The following is a 24792-nucleotide window of genomic DNA, read 5'->3' as shown; positions in this document are numbered from 1 at the left end:
ATGTTAATACATCAATCAAATGAACACTTTAGTAGCAGCATTTTGTAAACTGAGCGCAAACAAATCAGTCATTTACTCAATATACTGTAAGTCTTTACTAATAATTGCATTATTAGTCTATCTACTGTATGCAAATGTCATGAGTTTGGTAATAGTTGAGCTAGGACACTCTAGAATACATATTTTGGTTCTGTTCCTATTAACCACTTTAAACCTGGAATCCCCATGTCATTATAGGCAAAATGTTAAATTTGTATTTACTTATTTTTTTAAATGACATAAATATCAGATCTACAGGGTCGCTTGTCACACCGTGACCGCCACGGTGTGACACATTGTGACACATTGTGACACATTGTGACCGTATGCTATTTTCAGCATTGTTTGAGTGACAAAGTAAATTGGCCGTGAGTAAAGAATACATGGTTGATTCATACGATGACCTCAGTGTCCTTGACCTTCGATCACCAAACTGTGTCCGAGTTGGATATGTAATAAATGACCTTTCATGAGCTCGTGTTGTGATCTGATGATGATACAGTGACTTTGAGTCTCATGTTCAGTAAAAAAAACAGCTAAACATTATCAAATGGACCCTTATGGGTCCATTTGGACAGTCTCAAAGTTAAAAATAACACTGAGGACTTAACAGTGTAGATTTGGGTCTCAAAGATAAGAATCTTATCAAACTGGAGGTCCTTGAAATTAAAATAATTTCATGGAGGCCTTGAAGGCCATGGCTGCCGTCGACCCTGGTTTTGGCCTTATGCCCTTCAAAAAATGATATACCCAAAGGCCAAAGTGGCCTTGATGCCCTGTCTACGCTGCCCCAGTGTGCCAGCTGATTTCACAGTTTTCTCCTTTGCTTCTTTTCTGTCAGTATTTTTTTGAAACACCAGTGTCTTGTTGAGATTCTGAATACTGAAATAATGAAATGCTGTATTTATTCATTTTGCTGATAGTTATACTGTGTATATTCATAAACAAATCATTGTTTTATTTGATGACCATGCTAACCTAGCATTTAGCCTGTACATTTTTTTGAGGGCACAAAAAATGAACTAAACCAAAGGCAAGTGGCACTTGCCCCTAAAACGTCAAAATTCCAGGCCTGGTTGGAACGCTAACATATGTTCTGCCATCACGGGAAAAAGGTACTGTCCTGACCCATTTACAGTGGAGCCTACAACGTTTCACGATGCTAGAACACACACAGCTGCGTATGAAACACCTGTTAGAAAACTGCTGCAAGCACCAAGCCTCAACCTTTCAACGACAGGAAGTGCTCTGTCTGGGTAGTTAACTTACCACGCTGTGCGTGTGCAGGCAGCACACATCAACGCTGATGATGTCAGTCAGTACATCATCTTCATACCTAGACTGCAGGCGTTAGAGGAAAATATCCCCCAGTGTATGCTTTAACATTGTTATATTCTAAAAAAATAAAAATAAAAATAAGTACTGAGCGGCGTGTATTCTGGTCATGGATAAGAGTGTTTTGGCGCCAGAGAAGTGAACCTGTTGGACCTCCAGTGTGAAGACTTTTCATATAAAGAGGTGAGTGTTAAACCTATTAGGAAATGTTAAAAAATAATAATGTGATTGGTCAAATAACGTTTGTATGGATATGATTGGTATTCCTGTTGTGCGAAATATGCTGGTTAAAGCTAGAGTCAATCTTTGAAGCCTAAATAGTGTGTAGATGGTTTTCTCCTTTTGTAAAATAAATATAGTTCACTGACTGAAAATGGATCATCATCACCAATATGAATGTATTTGCCATGCATAAAAATTATGCATGGCAAATACATTCATAATACATGCATAAGTATGAGTAGAACAGTAAGCTCAGATCAACTTTCTCTTGCCATTTCATAGCAGGGGTGTTGTATTATTTCAAAATTTCAAATTTACGTTACTGTATGGTTTAATAAAAAATCCTTGAAGGACAGTTGTGTGCACACCCAAGACCCCAGTAGGCCAGTTGTTGGATAAAAAAAAACCTAGCATATGAAAGGATGAGAAAACAACAACATTCTTCCGGAGACAAATTATCATTAGGAGATGCCTGAGGAAGGCCATTTTGGATCGAAATGTAAGAAATATTCATATATTCAAATTCATTCCAGTATGCGAATACTGTATGTTTTATCATCCTTTGATTAACAGAAAACAAACCTGCTTTTCTTGTGCTTCATAAAGAATATTTAAAGGGAAATCCATATTACACTGCAGATTAATAAACTGACAACACTTGGGCGTTGTCTTAAAAGTGTACGCATTTTGTTCTATTTAAGTTTAAGAAATTCTGCCACTTGTGTTCTTAAAAATATATATTTATGGTGATAATGCATCTAAAGATAAGAGAGGGTGTTGATCATGGCCACTGGGTTAAGTAGCCTGCTGTACAAAGAAATACTTTAAATCAATAAACACTGAAGGATGGCATGCTATGTATGCAAGATCAGAGTTACAAATCCTTCATATTATCCATATTGTTTTCCTAATTTGAGGTATTCTTGAATTAAAATGTAATGCTTGATCAGAGATCTGGCAACACGTTGTGAGCTTGTAGATCTCCTTTTTTTCACCGAATGTTAACCCCAAAATATGGATGCTAGGGTTTACGTGGCTAATTACTTATTCACGGATTCACGGAAGAGAATATCACAGTAATGTCAGAACAATCTCTCAAAGTTATACCTCACACACACACATACAAAACTGTTAAAAAGGACAAAAAGTGGTTCTTTGGCTCATAATCATAGGGGAAGCTCTTTTGGTGCTATTTTGGTGCACCTACAGTATGGTGGTGCTACAGCATACAGTATAGCACCTCAACCATCCCAAAGAACAACTGAAGAACCATAATGTTCTGTGTGGGGTCGTTCTAAAACTCAGCATCACTATGCAAACACAAAGAAACAAGATGAGTTTGAAGACCCCTCAGCTTATCAAAACGAGGGCATCCCCTCAATGGAAACTGCTGACTTTGTTTGTGTAACTCTGTGATGAACTGCCAGTTAAACCCCGCTGTCGTGTCCCAAAAGAGTTATATTATATATAACTCTGTCATCCTGCCTCCAGTGGTCCCTGAGGATCCCGTCACAACGGCGGGTTGTCACTGCAGGGTCAGACTTTTCCAGATTTTTCTCATGAGTTTGAGCCTTTGGGACAGACGGCAACAGCGATTACCCCACTGACCCTGTTACGTGACTGGACCAATGGGAGCTCAGTGAGCTTGAGAACACAGTTCCTTCATGTACAGTATGGCAGTGGAGTACATGTGCTGAGCACGTGCACACCATGGATTATACAGGATTAATAGGATTTTTGATATCATCTTTTTAAAAGTATGGTGCAAGTTTGAAATGGCATGAAAGAAAACTCAAAGTAATCTATAGCACAGGACACAGGACAGCCAATAGAACTAAGCTTGTATGTAACATAATATATATTTGTTTTTATGAAAGTATATCAAAACCAACTTTAAATAGGCTATTATACTTGCGTAGATAATAACATGGTAATAGCTTTTCCTGGTTGATTCTAGGCTTACACTGAAGACTCAAAGAGTGGTTTGTGAGTGATAATGTAGGCGTTTTCAATTGAGGCCTTTAGTGACATCAACTTAAAAACAAATTAATCCTGGAAGCAAGTCTTATCTAATAAGTGGGTTGTTACTGTAAGCCAACACAATATTGTTCTTGGTCATGTTGTTATTTTTCACCAACCACATCAGTTGCTATATCGACACAAGTATAGTAGCTACAATACTGTACGTCAGTCCTAGTTTGGGGATGTGTCCTTGTATCTCTTTATTTGTTGAAAAATGTCCCATAAAAATTAATCTAAAACAATAGAAACTGGATTCTTCCTGGTCCACATGGGATCCAAAATGGCCGTCTCAGAGCATAGGAATGAATGGGCTGATGTCAGGGAAGGTGGATAAAGTTGATTTTCAAGGCTTTCAAGGTGGTGTTTAAGTTAGTGTGTGGTGAAGTCCACATGTCCAAATAATTTTAATAATTCTAGAAATAATTTCGAATAATTCCTATTATTATAATATTTTTTGTAATGCAAATATTTGTTGAATACTGAGTCCTACTGAAACTCTTAAGGGCCATCCACACCAAGCACAAACATTGTTCTAAGTCATATGGATGAAAGAGTCCAGCCCACAACTATAATGACGATAAATAATATAGTCATAATTAATAGTTATAATTAGTTATAGTCATAGTTATAGTGCTTGAAGTGGACGGCCCTTTGGGCCTCAATGACAAGACTTAGATATTTCCTCACCGAAACCCAATCGCATCACATACAAAGCACAAAAAATAAGTGACATCATTTCATTCATGACATTAACTTGAATGTTTAATGTTTCAGCAAAGATGGGCTGTAACTGCAGTTCGGACTATTCAGAAAACGATGACTGGATTGAGAACTTAGATGAAGTTTGTGATCAATGCAACTGTCCCATACCACCTTCCAACTGCAATCCGGTAAGTGTTCGTCTTTGGATATGGGTGCGTTTCCATGTGTTCAAACTATGGCCTGTATTTATCCATAAATGTATATTGTCATTGTCGGGTGGAAACCTTGTATGTCTAAAACAGTTATAAAACCCACAGACAGATGTTATCACTTTCACTATCAAATAATAATGACTTGCATTTTTATAGCGCTTTTCCAAGTGCTCAAAGCGCTTTACAATGGTTCATTCATTCATACATTGGGAGGTGAAGCAGCGAACAGTCGACGCCAGCGTCGTCACTTTTCCCACATTCACACACCAATGGTGGCAAGCTAGCGCCGGCCGACTCATTGGAGGCAATGTAGGGTTCAGTGTCTTGCCCAAGGTCACTTCGACACTAACTCTGGGGGAGCCCGGGATCGAACTGGGAACCTCGCGGTTCCCATCCGGCCGCACTACCGGCGACTCTACCCCTGAGCCACTGCCACCCCAAAACTTTTCAATAACAGGGAAAATAGCCTGGGCTATTTTCGCTACTCTTGTGCGACACTGTCATACAACAAAGTATACAATAGGGCATTCATTTATGAAAAATCATAAAAGATGAAATATGGAGATAGAAGGTTTCTGCCCGACAGCGATGATGTATGTCTCTATGTATGCAGTAAGAGTTTGCGTGACAATTAATGTGTGAATGACAAGGCCTTGGAAGTTGGGTGCATTGCATTGAAAAGGAAAATACATTTTCCATTCGTAACACATTCAATGAGTATGTAGCTGTAGCTGATGCTTAGTTACTTATGTACCTGCAGGGTATTGTCAGAGTTTACGTTTGGTTCTGGGAATCAAGGCAACTTCCCTTGAAATTATGTAAGTTCAAGTTTATTTCGGGGGGAAAACAGGACATAGGCTCCTGGTTCCACCACTCTGGAACTGTTGGTTCCCAAGGCTACTTACTTATTTATTTCAGGGGGAAGTTGTTCTTTTGTGTGAGCAATTAATTGGAACTGTAATCTTTCAATCAGTGTTCCATTACTTCCTCTCTATGGATTACTCAGCCCTTTCTAAAGAGCCAGAGGAGAATAACACATGTGATTATCATAATGCTATGAGCCACTTAGTCTGGTTGCAAAAGACCTCTGACAATCTACATACTGTGTGTGTGTGTGTGTGTGTGTGTGCGTGCGTGCGTGCGTGCGTGCGTGCGTGCGTGCGTGCGTGCGTGCGTGCGTGTGTGTGTGTGTGTGTTTTTACATGCTATTTATATTGATTGATTGAATATTTTATTAGAAGTTTGCAGAAAAAAGCACATGAACGTACAGTTCAATACAGTACAGTTCAATAAAAGGACAATATATAGCATGTTGTTAAGACAGATGCTAGGTTTGACGTTTACCTGGTATCCTAATTTCTTTGAAGCACTAAATTGTTTCTTTGCACTCGACTTATGGGACTATTTTGTCGTTTACTAACTAGCGTTCATGTACTCTGATGCACTTGTAAGAGAATAAGATAATTTGTTAAATGCCTAAATTGTAAACTGCATCATGAAAGTCCACTTAACCGCAAATGGAAATGCACACGTCCACATTATTGGGATCTTATGTAGCAGAATCTATTTTCTTTTCTCAAATATGACAAATACCAATAACAAAAATAAAACTAATCCTCTCTCTCTCTCTCTCTCTCTCTCGCTCTCTCTCGCTCTCTCTCTCGTCAGTACACAGATCAGCTGATTCCATACCCCTCACAGCATTCACAACATTCACCTCCAACATCCCCACTACCAGGTACAAACCCAACTCTGTGTGTGTGTGTGTGTGTGTGTGTGTGTGTGTGTGTGTGTGTGTGTGTGTGTGTGTGTGTGTGTGTGTGTGTGTGTGTGTGTGTGTGCGTGCGTGCGTGCGTGCGCGTGTCTGCGACATGTTTATGTGTTTGTTCTATTCTCGACTGTTTTATTCATACCCTCCTCTTATATCTGTCTGCAGACAACCTTGTGGTGGCCTTATACAACTATGAACCAAACCACAATGACGACCTGGGCTTCGATAAGGGAGACAAGCTGAAGATCCTCAACAAGTAAGAACCACGTTGAGAGAAGAGCCATGCTGGCTACATATCTGTGTTAATATGACTCTGAGAGTGAACAGTACAAATGTATCTGAATGAACACTGTAATGGTTAATGTAAAAGTGAGGATTTGATTGTGTGTTTACTGTTAGCTTCACTGTGCCAACTGTACTGAAAGTGCAAAGACTTACTTCTCCATCAATACAAGATGTCAACATGTATTTAGACAAAGAGACATATGTACGTTATATATGTAGAGAGGACCAGGATAATAGTCAGAAAATGTATAAAATGAAATGTGACTAATATTTATGTTTCATGTAAAAATGACAGTTGTGTACAATGTATAACTTCACCAATATGAATATTGTCTTTGTTCCATATTATAATATGAAGTTATGGAAAAGGTATTAAAAAAGTAGACTAGAAAAAGTGCTCCTCGGAGCACAAGTCTCCGCCAGCAGACTTGTGTTGTAAGACATGTAAGTGTCCTATCCGTCCTGTCTGTGTAAGTGTCCTATCTGTCCTGTCTGTGTAAGTGTCCTATCCAATTGTTACAGTATCCGCCATTTCTCAGCCATTTCGTGATTATTCCTGTCTTACCTCACTTTGAAAGAGGCTAAGACTCTTTCAAAGTGACACATGTATTTATAGGCCGCTATACGTCACTAGCCAATCAGATCACACTATTTCACCGTATTGTCACGTGTCACGTGAGGCTTGACCAATGTTAGCTTGACATGTGGAAAGTGAAAACAATGTCTCCTGGCGGAGACAATAATAGGTCAAATCCTCAGTGTTACTTTAACTCTGAAAGTGTAACACTGTGTGTACTGTTTATTGATTGAATACTTTATTAGACCCGACATGTAAACAGCACGAGGTACAGTCAGACATTTAGGCTAAAAGGATAACACAACTAGAAAAAGTGCTCCTCGGAGCACAGGTCTCCGCCAGGTCAGGTACGTTATTGTGGCCTACTGGTGGCGCTATAATAGGCCAATGTGAAAAGGGTGCCATTTATTCTTAGGTCGTTCACGGCAATCGGACACTGCATTCTTGATTTGAGGCATTGTGTTCCAAAAATGTGTTTTGCTAAATTAGAGCTGCTGGTGGCGCTATAACAGGCCAATGTGAAAAAGGGTGGCATTTCTTCCTTGGCCTAGTGGGAATGTGTTTGTGAGATTTCACGGAAATCGCAAGCTGCGTTCATGATTTGAGTGTGTGTGTGTGTGTGTGTGTGTGTGTGTGTGTGTTTGCTGCCAGAGATGATCCAGAGTGGTACATGGCAGAGTCGCTCATCACAGGCCAAAGGGGCTACATTCCATACAACTTCGTAGCCGCCTTGAACACAAATGAGATAGAGCCGTAAGTCACACAGGAAACACTGCACTCGAAACACCATCTCAGCTCCGACCACAACACTGCTGCATAGAATGTATTCTCTCCCCTCCCCGGGGAGGGGATGTGGTTTGGATGTATAGTGTGAGTGAAAACGTGTTCTGTTATTGTGCTACAAGGTGGTTCTTCAAGAACCTCTCCAGAAACGACGCCATGAGGCTGCTCTTGGCCCCTGGGAACACGCAGGGCTCCTTCCTCCTCCGAGAGAGCGAGACGTCACCAGGTGAAATTAGTCTTTTTGGTCTCTTAAGTGGGTGTTTACACAGTGAAATCCTGAGTGTCTTAAACTTTTTAAGATGGACCCATAAAAGTCACATTTTACACTTTCGGTTAAAGCTGCATTCTATAGTACAGCATTTTTTGCAATATCTCTTGTCAACCAGTGGTGGTCCTACCCGACCAAAGGATATATATTTCTCAATGAAAGAGCAGGGAGGCACACTATAACCAGTAACCACTACAGTTGTGTTACTTATATTGCCTTTAGTAAATAAGTCATTTTAAATACTAGGTGATTAGGAGTGGGCAGAGAAAAAGAGAATCCCACACACTGTCTTCACTTACAGAAACAGAGGTATATTGCAGGTACAACTTTTCGGTCTCTCTCCCTTCATTACGTACCTGATGAAGGTCCGAGCTGTGTTTTAATAAGAACATGATGAGGTTTATATTTCTCAATGTGTACAGTACATGTCTCAACACTACTGCAATGTCTGATAACATTTCAATGTTATCATCGATAGGAGATATCCACCGTAAAGCCATTTTTACAGTGCCTGCATGTTTGAGATATAAACTCACACATGGTTCTTCTGTGCTCCGTAGGGTCATTCTCCTTATCAGTGAGGGACCTGGACCACAACTCAGGAGAAACAGTCAAGCACTACAGAATCCGCAACATGGACAGCGGAGGGTATTACATCACAGCCAAGATATCCTTCCTCTCCCTGAAGGAACTCGTCCAGCATTACTCACGTGTGTATAAGATTAATGTAGAAGAATCCAGATTGCCACATACACAAAAAAAATCTAACCATTTAAACCCATACTTCGTTGACTGTAGTACCCCAGGGTTCTATAACGGCTCACTGGCTCCCCTACCTTCTTTCCCTCTACACCAAAACTCTTTGTTGAAAATAGACGATCTACAAGGTCACAACGTGTAGATCTGCTATTTTCACCGAATGTTGACCTATTTTTGTCAAATGTTTGCCTATTACGACATGCCTAGAAGAACAGGGAAGCTAGAGTTCATGTGTTTAATGACCCTTTCGGCCATGCTGTCTTTTCATCACACAGGCGAAGCGGAGGGGTTGTGCACGAAGCTGGCGAAGCCGTGCCAGTCGAAGATTCCCCAGAAGCCCTGGTGGCAGGACGAGTGGGAGATTCCTCGTGAATCCCTAAAACTGGAACGCAAGCTCGGAGCCGGACAGTTTGGAGAAGTCTGGATGGGTGAGTGAGAAAATCTGCTATTTACGTCAAGCGACACAGTTGTACGATGAAGTACTGTATAAATAAGCCATTACACAAGTGAGAGAAAGACAAGAAGGACGGATGGTTCTGTGTCTGAACAACACAGCACAGGAAGAGAACAGGGCCAGTGTAGAACAGTGCTTCATGAAGGGTGTCCAGGTGGCACAGGAGTAATGTTCCTGCCAAACCACCGTGGAGACTGGGGCTCAGTTCCTCCACGGTGCCTCCAGCTTGGCCGGGCGTACCAACAAACACATTTAGCCATGCTTGAGGGTTCTCTGTCACTGCACTAGCGACTCCTAAAGGTTTGTCAGGGCACCCGTTCAGCAGGGAGTGGAACTGGGAGGCGATAGCGTGCTTCTCAATACGCGCTACAGTACGTCCTCCTGGTGGAACTCCTCATTGTCAGGTGAAAAGAAGCAGCTGGTGACTTAGTGGGTATCGGAGGAGACGTGATTGTCTACACAGTGTAGGCAGGGTGTAGACTCTACACCAACAGTAGGGGTTGGCAGTGACAGGAACTAATACACATTGAGGGTATTGTCATAATGACGGTTGATAAAAATAAAACAAATGCATCATGCATCTGAAATGAATCAACCAATCACCTGCGTGTGAACAGTTGTAATGCCTCCAGGCAAGAAGCCAACATTAATGTGTGGCATTGGCAGATGATAGATACTTTTTAAAACGCTTGCACATTTTGATCACATGCCCTAGATATGAAACAACAACGTTGCTCAATCTGGCTTTGGGCCTGACTGTGTGTGTGTTTACTGTTTAGTCAGCGCTTTCCAGTACTGTATGCCATTCCCTTAACATAGCCACAACCATAGGGCTTGTTTGAGCTGGTTGGACCGACTGATGTCAGGTATTAACCTTAACACAGTAGCTTAACCTACAATCAAACAATATGGCCTTGTTACCCAGGAGAGTGAATGCTCCTAATTACAAAGTAGTAGCTTATCATACAATCAAACCACATGAATCGTCCTTTTGTAAAGAACCATGGGTTAGTAGTTCTATATTGTCTACGTTTTAAACTGCTTGTGCCCAAGGCACAAAGTCAAAATCTCAACAAGGCACACCTGTAAATATCTGTCAAAATAGCCTCTAGTCTATAACAAGTGTTATCACTCTCATTGTTTGGTAAACATTAATTTGTATGCTAATGCTAAATAAAAGGTTTATCCACTTATGCCCTGTCTCATATACTTTCAAATGTTTTCAAAAATAGCTGATCTACAAGCTCACAACGTGTCACATCACGATGCGTTGTTGTGAGCTTGCAGAACTGCAATTTAATGTTTATTTTACAAAAATAATTAATAAATTCTAATAATTATAAATGTAAAGATTTCAGGGTATAGCAGTTGCCTCTGCATTGGCAAACAAGTGTGCACAAACTACTGATACAGTAAAGTAAAAGATAATTCATAACTTTTTGTATAGTTGCATATATCATCTCTGTGGGGTGGAAACCTCATACTGCATGTCCAAAACTTCGAGCTTGTGGATCTGCTACTTTTGATGCTGTAGTATGATCAAGTATGGTCAATACAAAAAAAAAATACAAAAAGTTAGAATATGCAAATAAGAGGTTTCTGCCCGACAGCAACAATATATATATGCTGAGTTGTTGTAACAAAATCTAAAGGCACACCTGCATGTCTCACACCTGGACATGTCTCACACCTGGACATGTCTCACGGCACTGGGACCCACTGCTCTACGTCAGTGGTTCTCAAACTTTGTCACGTCAAGGACCCCTAAATGAATGTGCATTAGGCCGCGGACCCCCATCTGAAAAGATTTTGTGCCAAGGACCTCCCTGCAAGATTTGTGGCGGGAACATTTTCAAAGAATGCCAAGATGTTTTGAAAATAGTTGATATCTATAGGGCCATGGGGGTCCCTGGACCCCACTTTGAGAACCCCTGCATTAGACCACGGACCACCATAACTCTGAGAGTGTAAGTGTTCTGATCTAGTGAATGTCTGTCGATGCACTCGGTGTGTCTCTCTGCTATATGTTTTTCAGTTAGTGGAGGGGTATTTATTCCCCTATTGTCCACCACACCTTTGCAAACACAATACAACTTCCAAAACAACCGCTTGTAAATAGAGTCCTAAAAATATCCTTCGGTGGAATGTGTCTTCGATGTACTACAACTTCCCTGATGAATACACCGGCAGCACGATGGCAGTGATTGTCATTTGCCATGAAGTGTTTATCCATGCATGTCAGATTAGACCATTATGTATAAAAAGCGTACAACAACTTCTTTTTAGTAAGCTGATTTCATTTGCAGATAAGAGAGAGAGAGGGGAATGCTTTGAATAACAAATACAATCGGTTCCCACCATTACTGAGCCTCATGCATGGTGTAAATGCATGGTGTAATGCTCTCTGTGGTTTAAAGCTGCAATGCGCAAGTTTCATATCCTACCCATGATTGTCTAATTCGAATCCAGAAACTTCTACCGCTCTTCCAAGATGGAATGCCCGTGCACTAATGAGCTGTCCTACCCGACAACAGGGGATAATTGTCTCAATGGTAGAGTAGTATTAAGGAGACCACCTCCAATCACTGCACTTACTAGTTTTACTGTCTTAACATACTCTATCATTCAGATTGGTTAACACAACATTGTATTCATTCAAATATGAGGAGAGGAGAAACCTTTTTCTCCTCTCCCCTGGCCCCCACACACACACGTGAGCACTTAGAAAAGCGCTATATATAAATTCCAGGTTTCATTAAATAAGTTCTGGAATGCAGCTTTAAGGATAGTAAATGAGCTTTTCCTGTACATACTGTACTGTGTAACGAGGATGGTGTGGGGTGAGAATCATCAGGATGTATTCTTAGGTCTTTAGTTGAGTTGACTCCCAAATCATGACATTACGTCACCGATGACTAACTCTAGACACACACACAGTAAAATCCTCAGTGTTAATTTTGATTGATTGATTGATTGATTGATGTACTTTATTTAGTAAGACATGAGAACAGTACATGACAGTACATGGAAGTACAAATTCACAATACAAGGTCTACTAAACTGGATAGCTCATTAAGCACTTAGCTTAATTTAACTAGAAGGGTCCATTATTTGGTTGCATTCGTACACTCACGAGTTACAGGTTAGTTTGACTCACAACTAATGACATAACATCACCAATGACTAACCCTGGCCTGCACTACTAGTACACCGACTTTGGGTCGGTGTGTGGGGGCCGTAGACAACTTGCTAAATTAATTCTATTCAAGCAGATAAATGATTATAAGGATAAGGATAAGGATAATTCCTTTTAACAGGTCGTTTATGAAAGTCCTTGCGGTCTTGTTTCCAATGAGAACCTGTGAGCAATTGGGGGTTAAGAGTCTTGCTCAGGGACAAATTTCATTTCATCGACACATATGCTGGCCTGGCCTGGAATCGAACTTAGGGCAACCAGGGCCTCTGGCTCCCTAGGCGGGCTCACTAACCACTCAGCTATGGCCGCCCCCTATTAATTATTATTATTATTACAAATAAAAGTTCTTTCTTAAAAGACAACTCCTCCATTTTTCAGCGTCATCTCTCTGAATCTATTGGTGTGTACGTATGTATGTGAGTCATGATGACAAGGCGTACAAGCTGAATTACTTCACATTCAATTTTAATCAGAGGGGAAAATCGCAGTCATATATAGTATGTCATTCATGACTTTAAATCACTTGGTCCGGGGACTCCCAGGGGACCTTGAAGGGAGTTCCAGGGGGTCCCCATGTAAATTATAGACAGTTACTAAGATAGGAACTAAATGGACCCTTATGGGTCTGTAACTCTGAGAGCATACAAATGGAACAAAAAGGGACCGTATGTCTATTTTGCTTCCATTTGTACACTCTCTGAGTTAAATTAACAGTGAGATTTTTTTCTGTACATGGATTAGTGTCCCAAAGACTTAAATTATATCAAATGGGGGTCGGTGCCCTAATGAATGGCCCTGGAAGTCAAAGAGGTTGAGAATCATTCACTGCTATATCTGTGTGATCCGAGCCACCCAGTGTTAATATGTAAATGCATGTTCCTACTGTAGGTGTCTACAATAACGACAGGAAGGTGGCCATTAAGAACCTGAAGATCGGCACCATGTCAGTGGAAGCCTTCCTGGCTGAAGCCAACATGATGAAGAACCTGCAGCATCGTTGCCTTGTCCGCCTGTTCGCCGTGGTTACACAGGAACCCATCTACATCATCACGGAGTACATGGAGAACGGTGCGTATATACAGCCTCTGGTCAGCATTTTTACGCATTGTAATGATGTATATGGACGACAGGTACAGTAACCCAAGTACAGAATAATTCATAAAGGCCTGTAACCCTATAATGAAGTTGAAATCCTAGATGTCATTGAGAGTATTGGCAGTTTTTTACAAAAGGCAAGGAATACGTGGCCCCTGGGGACTTCTGTCATATGAATGATTACTCATAGTTTAGCCGAGACTAATCCAATTGTAGTCAAAGCCTTTCCTCCGAGATGGGCTGAATCATTCGAAAATATGTCTGAGCCCGTCTCCAAGTGTGACTCTCTTACTATAAGACCTGAAAACCAAAGACAGAGTGGTCCAGGTAAGCTCTTGCACCTGGGGATGACACACATGCACGTGCGCACGTGCGCACATGCGCGCGCGCGCACACACACACACACACACACACACACACACACACACACACACACACACACACACACACACACACACACACACACACACACACACACACACACACACACACACACACACACACACACACACACACACACACACACACACCTTACAGTCAGCCTGGTGACATAGCCTTTCAGGATCAAACATGTTGACCTGTTATCAGAAAGCTGGATCTGGGAGTGATTCTGAAACAAAAAGCGCAGGGTGTTTACCTGCCCGCTTGTGTTCTGCCTCTGGTCGTGACTCATAAGTCTTTTCACATGCAATCTCCACTCCAGCGACTCTGTAAAATTATTCAAACACCTCTTGATCCTAGATCTGCTTTCACTCCTGTTTGGATTCTATATTTGCTATACAGGATAGACTTGAGGGATTAGGGCTACGTGTTCATTATCTGTGATTATTTGGACAATGTAATTATTATGTAAACAAACAGAAATAGGGAGCCAGTCTGGATGCTTGCCAGGGCCTCTCAAAACATGCCCCTCTGCTTGAGTCGCCTCCCCTATGAGAGGCTATTTTCAGCCTCGGCCTCTTGCACTCCCTCGGCTGCGCTCAAAAGGTTTCAAAGTAAACTTGAACTTTCGCTTGTTTTCCTCCAGACAGGTCTCTAATGGTAACTCGCGGAGGGGAAGTCTCCACTATAGCAGCAGGGGTGTCAAAATAGGAGAGTGTTATTCACCAACTCATTGTTCACTGAGACTGCCTGTCGAGCCCAAATGATGCGTGGCTCTCTTCCAGAGTCTGCACGACATCTGGGTGCACGCACATGCACGCGCGCACAGCGATACACATGGTTCAATTTGTAAAAGAAACAGAGGGAGGGACATTTTCTTAAACACGGGAGCCCTATATACGTCTTCGTACAACAAATAGCATCACAGCAGGACGCGCTGTGAGCTTTTATTTTCACTATTTTGTAATCAATATTTTTATTTTATTTGTGTTTTATTTATTTTTTAATAATTTGGACAAATTCTGAAAAATAAGGATTCCAGGGTTTATGTAGTTAACATACAGTACATTTTAAACAAAATTGTAATACTGTACATATCAAACATATCAGTCTACATTTCCCACCAAGAAAGTGATAGAACAACAACGATGGAAATAAACCTCAGGGGGGATATCAAAAGCAGAGGCATGGGTCCCCCCCATCCCTCCCAGCAAATTCAACCCGTCACACGCACACGACAATAAAAATGTAGCTTCAATGAGGCCAGGTTGTTCTGCCATTCACCACACTGTTGTTCCTCTCCTTTAACTTCTTTACATCTTTGAAAGGGTTGGAGGTCACAAACAAGACCAATAACATGGGACAATTGCAACAGGTGCACACAGAACATTGTTCCATTTAGAATCGTGCATCCCTACATCCAGACCTTATAAAGGCCGTCCAAGCATATGTCAGACACACTACGCTGATTCTATATCGATTTCAGATTAACCCTTAAGGGGTCACGTTTCCTTTACATTACAAGGAACAATTACAAAGTACATGGGCAGATACTGTGAGGCAGCAACAGTGAATAGCTTGTCTTTGTATGGTCGTCTATGAGAGGCCAGTAAAACCACCAGCGGCTCCACATGAAGCGGTCCCTTTGTCTGGGATCCACGTGTGGACGGGGACACAATTGTCTCCTCTGTTGTCGGGAGAAAGGATGGCTCGGAGGTTCCCATCATCTCCATCTCTCTCCGTTTTTATTACCGAAGACAATAAAGATGGAACATAACAGGCGTGGCATCCTGGCCTCCCCCTCTGACCTCGACAAAAGGCCTGTTGCTTTGACTCTCGCAACTTCAAACGAGAGCTTCCTGAGTCAGAGGCAGAGAGGAGTAAATGTCCTTCTGGCCTGCCACGGCCATTCCTCTTTTCTTAAAGTATTTCCTTTGGCCAGAGCATGTGGGCTGTGGGGTCTGGAGGTATTGTTCTGTCCTAATCAAAGGCTGACACAGAGCCTCCGGAACCTTGGCCTGGTTGTCAGAGGCCATGCCATCATCTTGACTGATGCTCAGCACACTTCCTGTTAATGTTCTGTCCTCGCAGGTTGAACAGCTATTCTGGTCTATCGCCATCTATTTATGTGCAAGGGTGTTTTTTTTTGTTTTTTAAATGAGGAAATTATGATTAGGCTTCTGAACAAAGCATGGTTTTGCAGCATTATTCATTTTTGATTCTTTGGATTCTCATGACGCTATTATCATTTAATACAACTTTTGATAGCAAACAGCTCAGAATGTCTGTGAAATTAATGTTTTTAACTGCATTTCCTGCAGACATCGAGCTGGATGGGACCGCTAAAAGATTATTTCAACCATATACTACACTGCACTGAAACCAAATGGACCCGGTTTCATTTGTACACCTTTCAGGATTTGAATCAGTCGGCACATCAAAGTACTGCATCAGCCCTTATAATAATGTAAAGATAATTGTCTTGCAGGCAGCTTAGTGGACTTCCTGAAAACTACAGAGGGCGGCACGTTGTCGATCAACACACTTATAGACATGTCCTCACAGGTACGTGATTCACTCTGTATACTTCTCTCTCTGTACATCTGTCACTGTACTCTACATATATGTTTCTTATCATATTGACCAACAAAGGCCAACACTGATCACCCCCTCAAACATTACTTCACAATAATGCTATGTACTGTATATAAAACTTTGAAATGAAAAGAAAGAAAAACCTCGCCTCAGCAGGAGTTTTGCTCGCTGACATGTTATGAAGTATGGATGTATTTGAAGATTCTGTGTATTATCTTTAACTGTATGTTGTGTTGTATGCTACTGTGAGAACAAATATCCAAAATTTGGATTGTGCGACCTACGGTTCAACGGTTACAGTTAAAATGTAAAGCGGCCAGTTATAGCGTCACCATGAAGCCGACTTGAAAGATTTGGAGTGGAGGTTGAGGTTCTTCCTTGGCCTTCAGGGAGTGTGCATGCAAAGTTTGATGCCGATCGGTCCAGCGGTGTCTGGGATTAGCTGTGGATAGACACACAGGCACACGCACACACACACAGGGACACACGAAAACGTCATCTCCACCTCCAAGCTTGTCAGCCTGGGGGAGATAATTAAGCAATGTCACACATGAGGGAGTACTGTTGTACTGGATATCAACATGGCTATGATTTGGTCTGAGGCACAAGGCCACAAGATAATCAGATTGATTTTATACAACTGTACTACAAACAGCAATAAGTGACGACAGATTATGATTTGTTTGAATCAATTATTTGACTCTGCCAACTCAAGTAGTTCCGCAACTGGCACTGGACTGTTGCCAAGCAACCCAAAGGGTGTTGCCACGCATCACAAAAACATTTTCCTGAACACCAGCTTGCTAGAGGTTAACACAGGCCAGCTACTTTGTGGCAAGCACATTTATGTTTCCATTTATTGTGCAAGTACTTCAAAGGTTAGGCACACTCAACTCAATGAGCTTATAAGGTCAAACCGGGTGCAGATTCTTAACAACACATGAACAATTCATTCTGTCCATTTATTGTGCAACCAGTGAAATAAGTTGACAGTCGCTTTGGTGGCATGTGTGATTCTTATGAGTTGAGATCATTTAGATAACAAGCGTCCGTTACAGTTATTAGAACACCTGGAGCATGGGTGATACATGGTTAAATGTTCTAGCGCTCACAGAATGCCTCTTGTCCAATCAGATGACTTGGTGGGAACGATCTGGTATATAAAACAACAGTGAGGTTCTTGGCACTCTCAGTTCACTTCCTGTTCACACAGCATAGCGTTTATTGACAGGAAATCAGGCAATCGTTATTGTAATGAGGCTTATGTTCAGGCTCAGTCTTAACCATTATTTTATTGTTAGTCCTACAACGGTGCCACACCAAAATATCGAAAATAGTCAATCTACAAGCTCACTATGCGATTTAATTTAAATATAAAAATGATGAAGAGAAGAATGATCGTGATGTGACACGTGAGCTTTTAGGTGGTCCATTGTTGCTATTTATGAAACATTCTGAACAATTTCTAAAATCTTTAACATTAAAAAAATATATATTTATATTTTGTTTTTGTTTTTGGCTATAAGAACATTCCCAAAATAGACAAGATGAGAATGTTTGTAAACAAATGCGTAGAGTGGTATTTCTGGGTAGAATGTCTATGGATATATATGTACACAATCTAAAACAAATTGTCCAGAACATTAGTTATGTCTTGTTTGTCAACCTGTGTATATTTAGAACAAAATAATATATAGTTTTTAAAGTCAATAACAATATCATAAGTGTCCTGTTCTTCCAGATATAAGGTTAATGAATAATACTGCTCCAATGCAACACTTCTGGTGTTATCTACCCGGAAATACACGTTTGGCTGTGGTGATGTCATGATTGGGTTTACAGGGATGCCAGGTTGAAAGTGGTAAATATCAACACCAGACCAATGGAAAACTTAACATGTTGACAAGGCTTAGCTGACGCCACAACACACCAAAGTGTAAACAAACACTTCAAACTAACCAAAATAAATTGTTTTATGTAATTACACACATGGTTGCCATCCAATCTTCCTTCTCTAAATCAGGATAAAGTGAGAAAGGCCTATAAGACAAATCCCATGAAATGGGACCCCCTGCTGTTAAACATCAATAGTCACAGTTTTATAAATATGGCCAAAATAATGTAGTGTTTTAGTGGGCTCCATATAGTGATAGCGGAGAAATATTATGTCCATGCCAGCATGACATACAAAAGTTGTAATAGCTATCCCTGAAGAAATCTGAAATGGCAATCATTGTATGACATTTCTTTTATTGTTTCTATTCTGATATTTCCTGGTCTATCGAGTGCGACTTCTGAACATAGGTTTAAGAATGTTCTCAAAGTTCAGCCTTAGTCCGATTATCTGTTATACCAGGAATATCTAATTATGCCAACATCCGATTAGGTTAATAATGTAAATGTAATGCTTGGGGGACAGAACTTTAACTCTTCATATGCCTTAAAATAGAAAACACAACTCTAACAGGATGCAATTTAGAGTGAACAAGACTGAACATCAGCGAGAGATTCTCAGAGGCCTCAAAGCGTACCCCAATAAATGCAGAGCCCGCATACATGTTTACAGGAAAGACATTTGGAGAAAGCAAACAAGAATCAGTCAGAAGAACACTCGTAGCATTGACAGTAACGGCAGTAAGCCCCTAACAAGCTAAGTGCTTAATGAGCTATCCAGTTTAGTAGACCTTGTATTGTGAATTTGTACTTCCATGTACTGTTATGTACTGTCATGTACTGTTCTCATGTCTTACTAAATAAAGTACATCAATCAATCAATCAATCAATCAAACCTGATTAGCCTCAGAATGTAAATGAGCAATGACTCTTCTTGACAGTGGAAACCCTGCATGTCTGGTACTACACTGCTCAGACTTGTTGTAGGAGGAGGGCTGCATGTGTACACTTATACCCAGACAAACTTGACATTTATATTGATCTGTAGTTACATAAAAGTAAAATGGCCTTCTCATTTGGTAGATGATCCTGTTGGTAGTATCTATGATACCTAACTCCTCCTTTAGCAAACATCAATGGAAGGTTCAGAATCAGAGGTATTCAGGTTCCTGAGTGGTGTGTGACAGAAAGGGTTGAAGGTCATGCTAGCGACACACACACCCAAGAACGCGCACACACTCACACTCACACACACTCACACACACAAGCTCACGTGCACACGCAAATCTCAGCTTTCTGCCAAGGGCCCTGTGGCCCTGTGACGTCTATCTGAGAGATTCTTATGTCTGAAACATGTCCTAGTGACCCGACAACACGCATATATTCACACATATACACTATAAGACACCGAGAGACAAGAACCTTTGGGTTCAGCCAAATAGGGGGGCGGTGAGTTTCACTCAAAAATGTCCTTACCTCACACATCCGGAGAGACTATAATTTTTGTTTCGATTTCTCTCACAAGAAAAAAAATGCATGTTGGGAAATGAGTCAAGTAGTCATTAACTCAGACACAGGCAGTCAGTCAGAGGAATCATCTGCCAGCTTGGGGAATCTGGTGGTTAGGTAACTACAGCCTTTAAAAGGCATGGATGGTTGTTTGACCTGGGTGGAGCAGAGAGGTGAAGAGCAAAGCTCTGACCTGGGGAAGTGGGAACCACCCTGGTTCATTTGTCTATCCAACATACACACGCATACAAAAACCCACACCTAAATCAATCATGCACAGCAAACACACGTCATGCAAACACACACACACACACACACACACACACACACCCCCACTCGCACGCACACATATGCGTATACACACACACACACACACACACACACACACACACACACACACACACACACACACACACACACACACACAAACTCCCAGAAAACTGCACGTCTGCTACAACTTTCTTCTCAGTTCTTTTCTATCAGAACTGGCAGAGGCAATGCCACCGCCTTTTATTGAGGTTTCTGGTTCATTTCCTGTGTTGCACCGTAACTTAATTTTTTTCTCATTTTCTATTCTTTTAACTCTTTAATAGTTCATGTTCTTTAAATAAATAATGTGTTTCTTTTGCTCTTTGGTCTTAGTGTTCTTTATGTTTTGTGTAAAGCACCGTGTTGTTGACATGTGTAATACAAATAAATGTGCCGTCTGCCTTGCCTTGCAGGTGGCTGACGGTATGGCCTTCATTGAGAGTAGACATTACATTCATAGAGATCTGCGAGCTGCCAACGTTCTGGTGAATAATGAGCTCTTCTGTAAAATTGCTGACTTTGGACTGGCAAGACTCATCGAGGACAATGAATACACCGCCAGAGAGGGTAATAAGACTGTACACAGTTAACTCATATTAACTGTTCGACCATTTAAACCGGATGTGTACTTTGTCGTATGGCTGTGTCATGCGCTGAGAATATTAGATCTACAAGGCGGCAGTTTCCATTAGCTTGGAATCCCTACCGATGATGTCAGTGGTAGGCAGGTTTTTGAACGGCCCATGCCCAAAATAGGGATGCCAGGGTTAGAGTGGTTAAAGACAGAATGAGAATTCAATTAGCCAGGGGTGATATTGTGCTATGAGCTTCAGGCAGTGCTACTTGTCACCCAGTCCTACCCGACACCAGGGTCCAAATTTCTCAATGGAAGTGTCGGGAGACAACCTCCAACCACTGCCGATGTGCTAGTTCTATTGTACCAACATACACATTTGTTAAAATAACATTTTATTAATTCAAATAAGTTCCAGATGCAACTACGTTAATAACAACATCTTCCTATCCATAAAAGTAGGCCTTACTAAATGGTCTATATGTGCTTTAGCATTCAGCCTTAAATTTCGTTAAGATTTCTGTAAGACAAAGCAAATTATGTTATGTTCACATTATGTGACTCAAACATCGATGCTGTTTTATCAGATTAACTTTCAGTGCAATAGCCTCACCAAGTGTTAATTTCTTGTACTGCACAATTCAAGGGTGTCAGGATTTAGCTGTGTTCTGGGAAATTAATGGCATTTCCTTCTGTGTTCACAGGTGCCAAGTTCCCCATCAAATGGACGGCCCCAGAGGCCATTAACTATGGCACTTTCTCCATAAAGTCAGATGTGTGGTCATTTGGAATCCTGCTTACAGAAATAGTAACATATGGTCGCATACCTTACCCCGGTATGTACCTGATTTTTCACACGCACGCACGCACGCACGCACGCAGGCACGCACGCACGCACGCACGCAGGCAGGCACGCACGCACGCACGCACGCACGCACGCACGCACACACACACACACACACACACACACACACACACACACACACACACACACACACACACACACACACACACACACACACACACACACACACACACACACACACACACACACACACACACACACGTCACCTCAACAATGCCACTGTTCCATTGTCACTATTACTGCCTGTGTACATAATACGAACAAGTGAAATGTCAAATATATATATACTATTACTTTCTGTGTAAATAATACAATCACACTTGAATATTACATATTAATTTTGTACTCATACCGTCCATATTAGCCTCTAAATTGTACATAGTTTGTTTATTATCTTTTTTTTAAATATATATATTACGCTTAATGTCATTCTGTCGTCATTCAGTGTAATGCACCAATCTCACAGAGACAAATTTCTCATTATGAGCAAACATACTGTGTACATGGCAATAACAAATCATTCTGATACTGTATATTCAGCTCAAAATCATACAGGCTAGTATTTATTTATCTCACATCTTAACCACTTAAACCCTTTATATTTAGTTGACCGGGGTCCCTCAGGGCTCTATACTTGGTCCACTCCTTGTTTACATCTACACCAAATCTCATAGCCGAAAATACAAGTGAGCTTGTAGATCGGCTATTTTTGCCCCAAAATAGCTATGCTAGGGTTTATGTGGTTAATAGAATATGAAGTTGTTTTGCACACTGTCTACGGTACCATGAGAGATGATAATGATAATACAACCCGTGATCTCTTACCTTGGATTGGACCAGGCATGTCTAACCCAGAGGTCATCCAGAACCTGGAGATCGGCTACAGGATGCCACCGCCAGAGAACTGTCCCGAGAGTCTCTACAACGTCATGAGTCTGTGCTGGAGGGAGAACCCAGATGATCGACCCACATTCGAGTACCTGAGGAGTGTTCTGGAGGACTTCTTCACAGCCACAGAGAGGCAATACCAGGAGCAGCCCTGACAGACAAAATGCAAACACAGACTTAACCAATTAAAGCCTGAATACTTCTTTGACCGAGGTCCTCCAGGGGTCTGTAGTTGGTCCTCTCCTTTTTTCCCCTCATTTTAACCAAATGTTTGGCCTAGAATAGGGACACTAGGGTTCATGTGGTTAAGACCAAGAGGAAAAAAAGCTACGAATGTTTTGTATGAAACAGATTTTCTCCTCATTGCTCCTGAACTCGATCCCATGTATAACTAATGATTTATTCAGATGTAATCCATTTGATTTATTTGCATAGCATCTGACTCACTGCAGGACAAAGAATACATAATCATGCTGTGTGACGCACGTGACACAGAACTGTAGAAACAGAAAAAGTATATATATTTTTTGCTGAGATCAGACAGAATATAACTGGACTGCTCTGCTTGTATTATAAACGGTGCTCAATATCAAAATGTAAATACACCCTCTCCGCAACACTGCTTCAGCTGTATACCATGTCTATTATACATTTCAATAAAGGTCTTCATTGCAATATACATAAAGCCCATAGACCCATTGACCCTTTTTGTCATAAAGGAGACAATTCACTAACTGTATATGCATGGATTGCTTGGTGATTATTGCTTGGTAATAATTTAGATGATTAGATTAGATTACACTAGTTGTAATGATTTATAAAAGAGTAACTGAATAAATCGGCACTTGAGAAAACTGGTTCTGGTAATACAGGTATATATTTTTTACTGCCCATATTATGGGTAGAACTGGGCACTTTTCTGGCAAGAATTGTGCACCGTTCTATATTTTAAACCCCATTTTAATCACTCCTGAACAATGAGGTGCATTGTTATCATTCAGCAGATGAATTTTGCCCTTCAAAATGGTTCCTAAAACACAAGATGCCATGTCAAGAATATATAGACAGACAGACAGACAGACAGACAGACAGACAGACAGCAACAATTTTTCATCTCAAAGTACATTTTTGGAAAAATAAATTATAATGCCTACTTTGTGTGATTATCTACCATGGATCTGACTGCTTAGACCCAGATTCACTACACACAACAAACTACTACAAAATCACAACATTTCTGGCATAAAACCAGGACAAACTTTGTTTTATATTTCAAAGTGCTCATATTGAACATGTTTCATGTTCTAATGTTCCATTTACCTGAACAAACAGGGAAAAACGGGAGACAGAGTCAGTTTTGGTGTTCAATCTCTCTTCCTTGTGCATCGAAGAAAGACAGTCACCTGACCACCCAAAGCTACCTGTCTCAGACGATTTTGCCACCTTGTGGCGGAAAGTGGGATAGGTCTGTTCCTAAAATATATAGTTACCTGCTCATTCCATTACACAATTAAGGCTCTCAAAAATACAAAGAACACATACATAATAAACAAAAATGTGACTATACATTTGTGTATGTCACAGATGCACAAAGACCACAGCTTTAAATATAAATCTCCTCAACTGGGAAAGTCTGGTTCCTTCAGTGTCCTCTAACCGGGACACGCATCCACACCATATGTATTTTATTTGTGTGTGTGTATATATATATATACACAGTAGGCCTACTGTATACAGTAATATATATTTTTTTTATTTATTGGCGAGTGTGAGTGTATGGGTTCTATTACTATGGAGGAAGTCCATAGGTTCAAAAATAAAAAATAAAAATACCACTATATTACTCTTCTTACAGTGAAATAATATCAAATAGCTTTTAACTGAAGTTTTACATGGTATGACATCACTTCAACCTAGGTGGCATAGTCAACTTTATTATTTCACTATTTCAAATATCATATACTATCTTATTCTATATTAAAATTGCCTTGAGAGTGGGACGAAGGTTGATGGTGGGGTCGGCGGTGGACGTCACAAACGTAACATGCAGACCTGCGA

At 40.9% G+C, this 24792-nt stretch overlaps 1 protein-coding gene across 1 annotated transcript; it reads left to right on the top strand.

Annotated features, from left to right (window-relative positions):
- Positions 1-1304: 1304 nt before the first annotated feature.
- Positions 1305-23416, top strand: lck (LCK proto-oncogene, Src family tyrosine kinase). Its single transcript, XM_084045720.1, has 13 exons — positions 1305-1557; positions 4393-4508; positions 6201-6270; positions 6469-6559; positions 7817-7918; positions 8071-8174; positions 8777-8926; positions 9251-9403; positions 13514-13693; positions 16590-16666; positions 20821-20974; positions 21686-21817; positions 22687-23416. Exons 2-13 carry the CDS (start codon positions 4398-4400, stop codon positions 22887-22889), a joined length of 1527 nt encoding a protein of 508 aa, XP_083901846.1. The 5' UTR covers positions 1305-1557; positions 4393-4397; the 3' UTR covers positions 22890-23416.
- Positions 23417-24792: the final 1376 nt, after the last annotated feature.

The sequence above is a fragment of the Gymnoscopelus microlampas genome (genome assembly GCF_963454915.1).
Source record: "Gymnoscopelus microlampas genome assembly, chromosome: 20".
Taxonomy (NCBI): domain Eukaryota; kingdom Metazoa; phylum Chordata; class Actinopteri; order Myctophiformes; family Myctophidae; genus Gymnoscopelus; species Gymnoscopelus microlampas.
Note: the sequence above shows the minus strand (reverse complement) of the source record. Positions and strands in the feature narration are given on the sequence as shown.

Bases quoted from the DNA above. Each gene is read 5' to 3' on its own strand.
- lck (XM_084045720.1), top strand. From the start codon at position 4,398: ATGGGCTGTAACTGCAGTTCGGACTATTCAGAAAACGATGACTGGATT. The intron at 6,560-7,816 runs GTAAGAACCACG...GTTTGCTGCCAG, and splicing joins AAGCTGAAGATCCTCAACAA to AGATGATCCAGAGTGGTACA. The intron at 13,694-16,589 runs GTGCGTATATAC...ATTGTCTTGCAG, and splicing joins CACGGAGTACATGGAGAACG to GCAGCTTAGTGGACTTCCTG.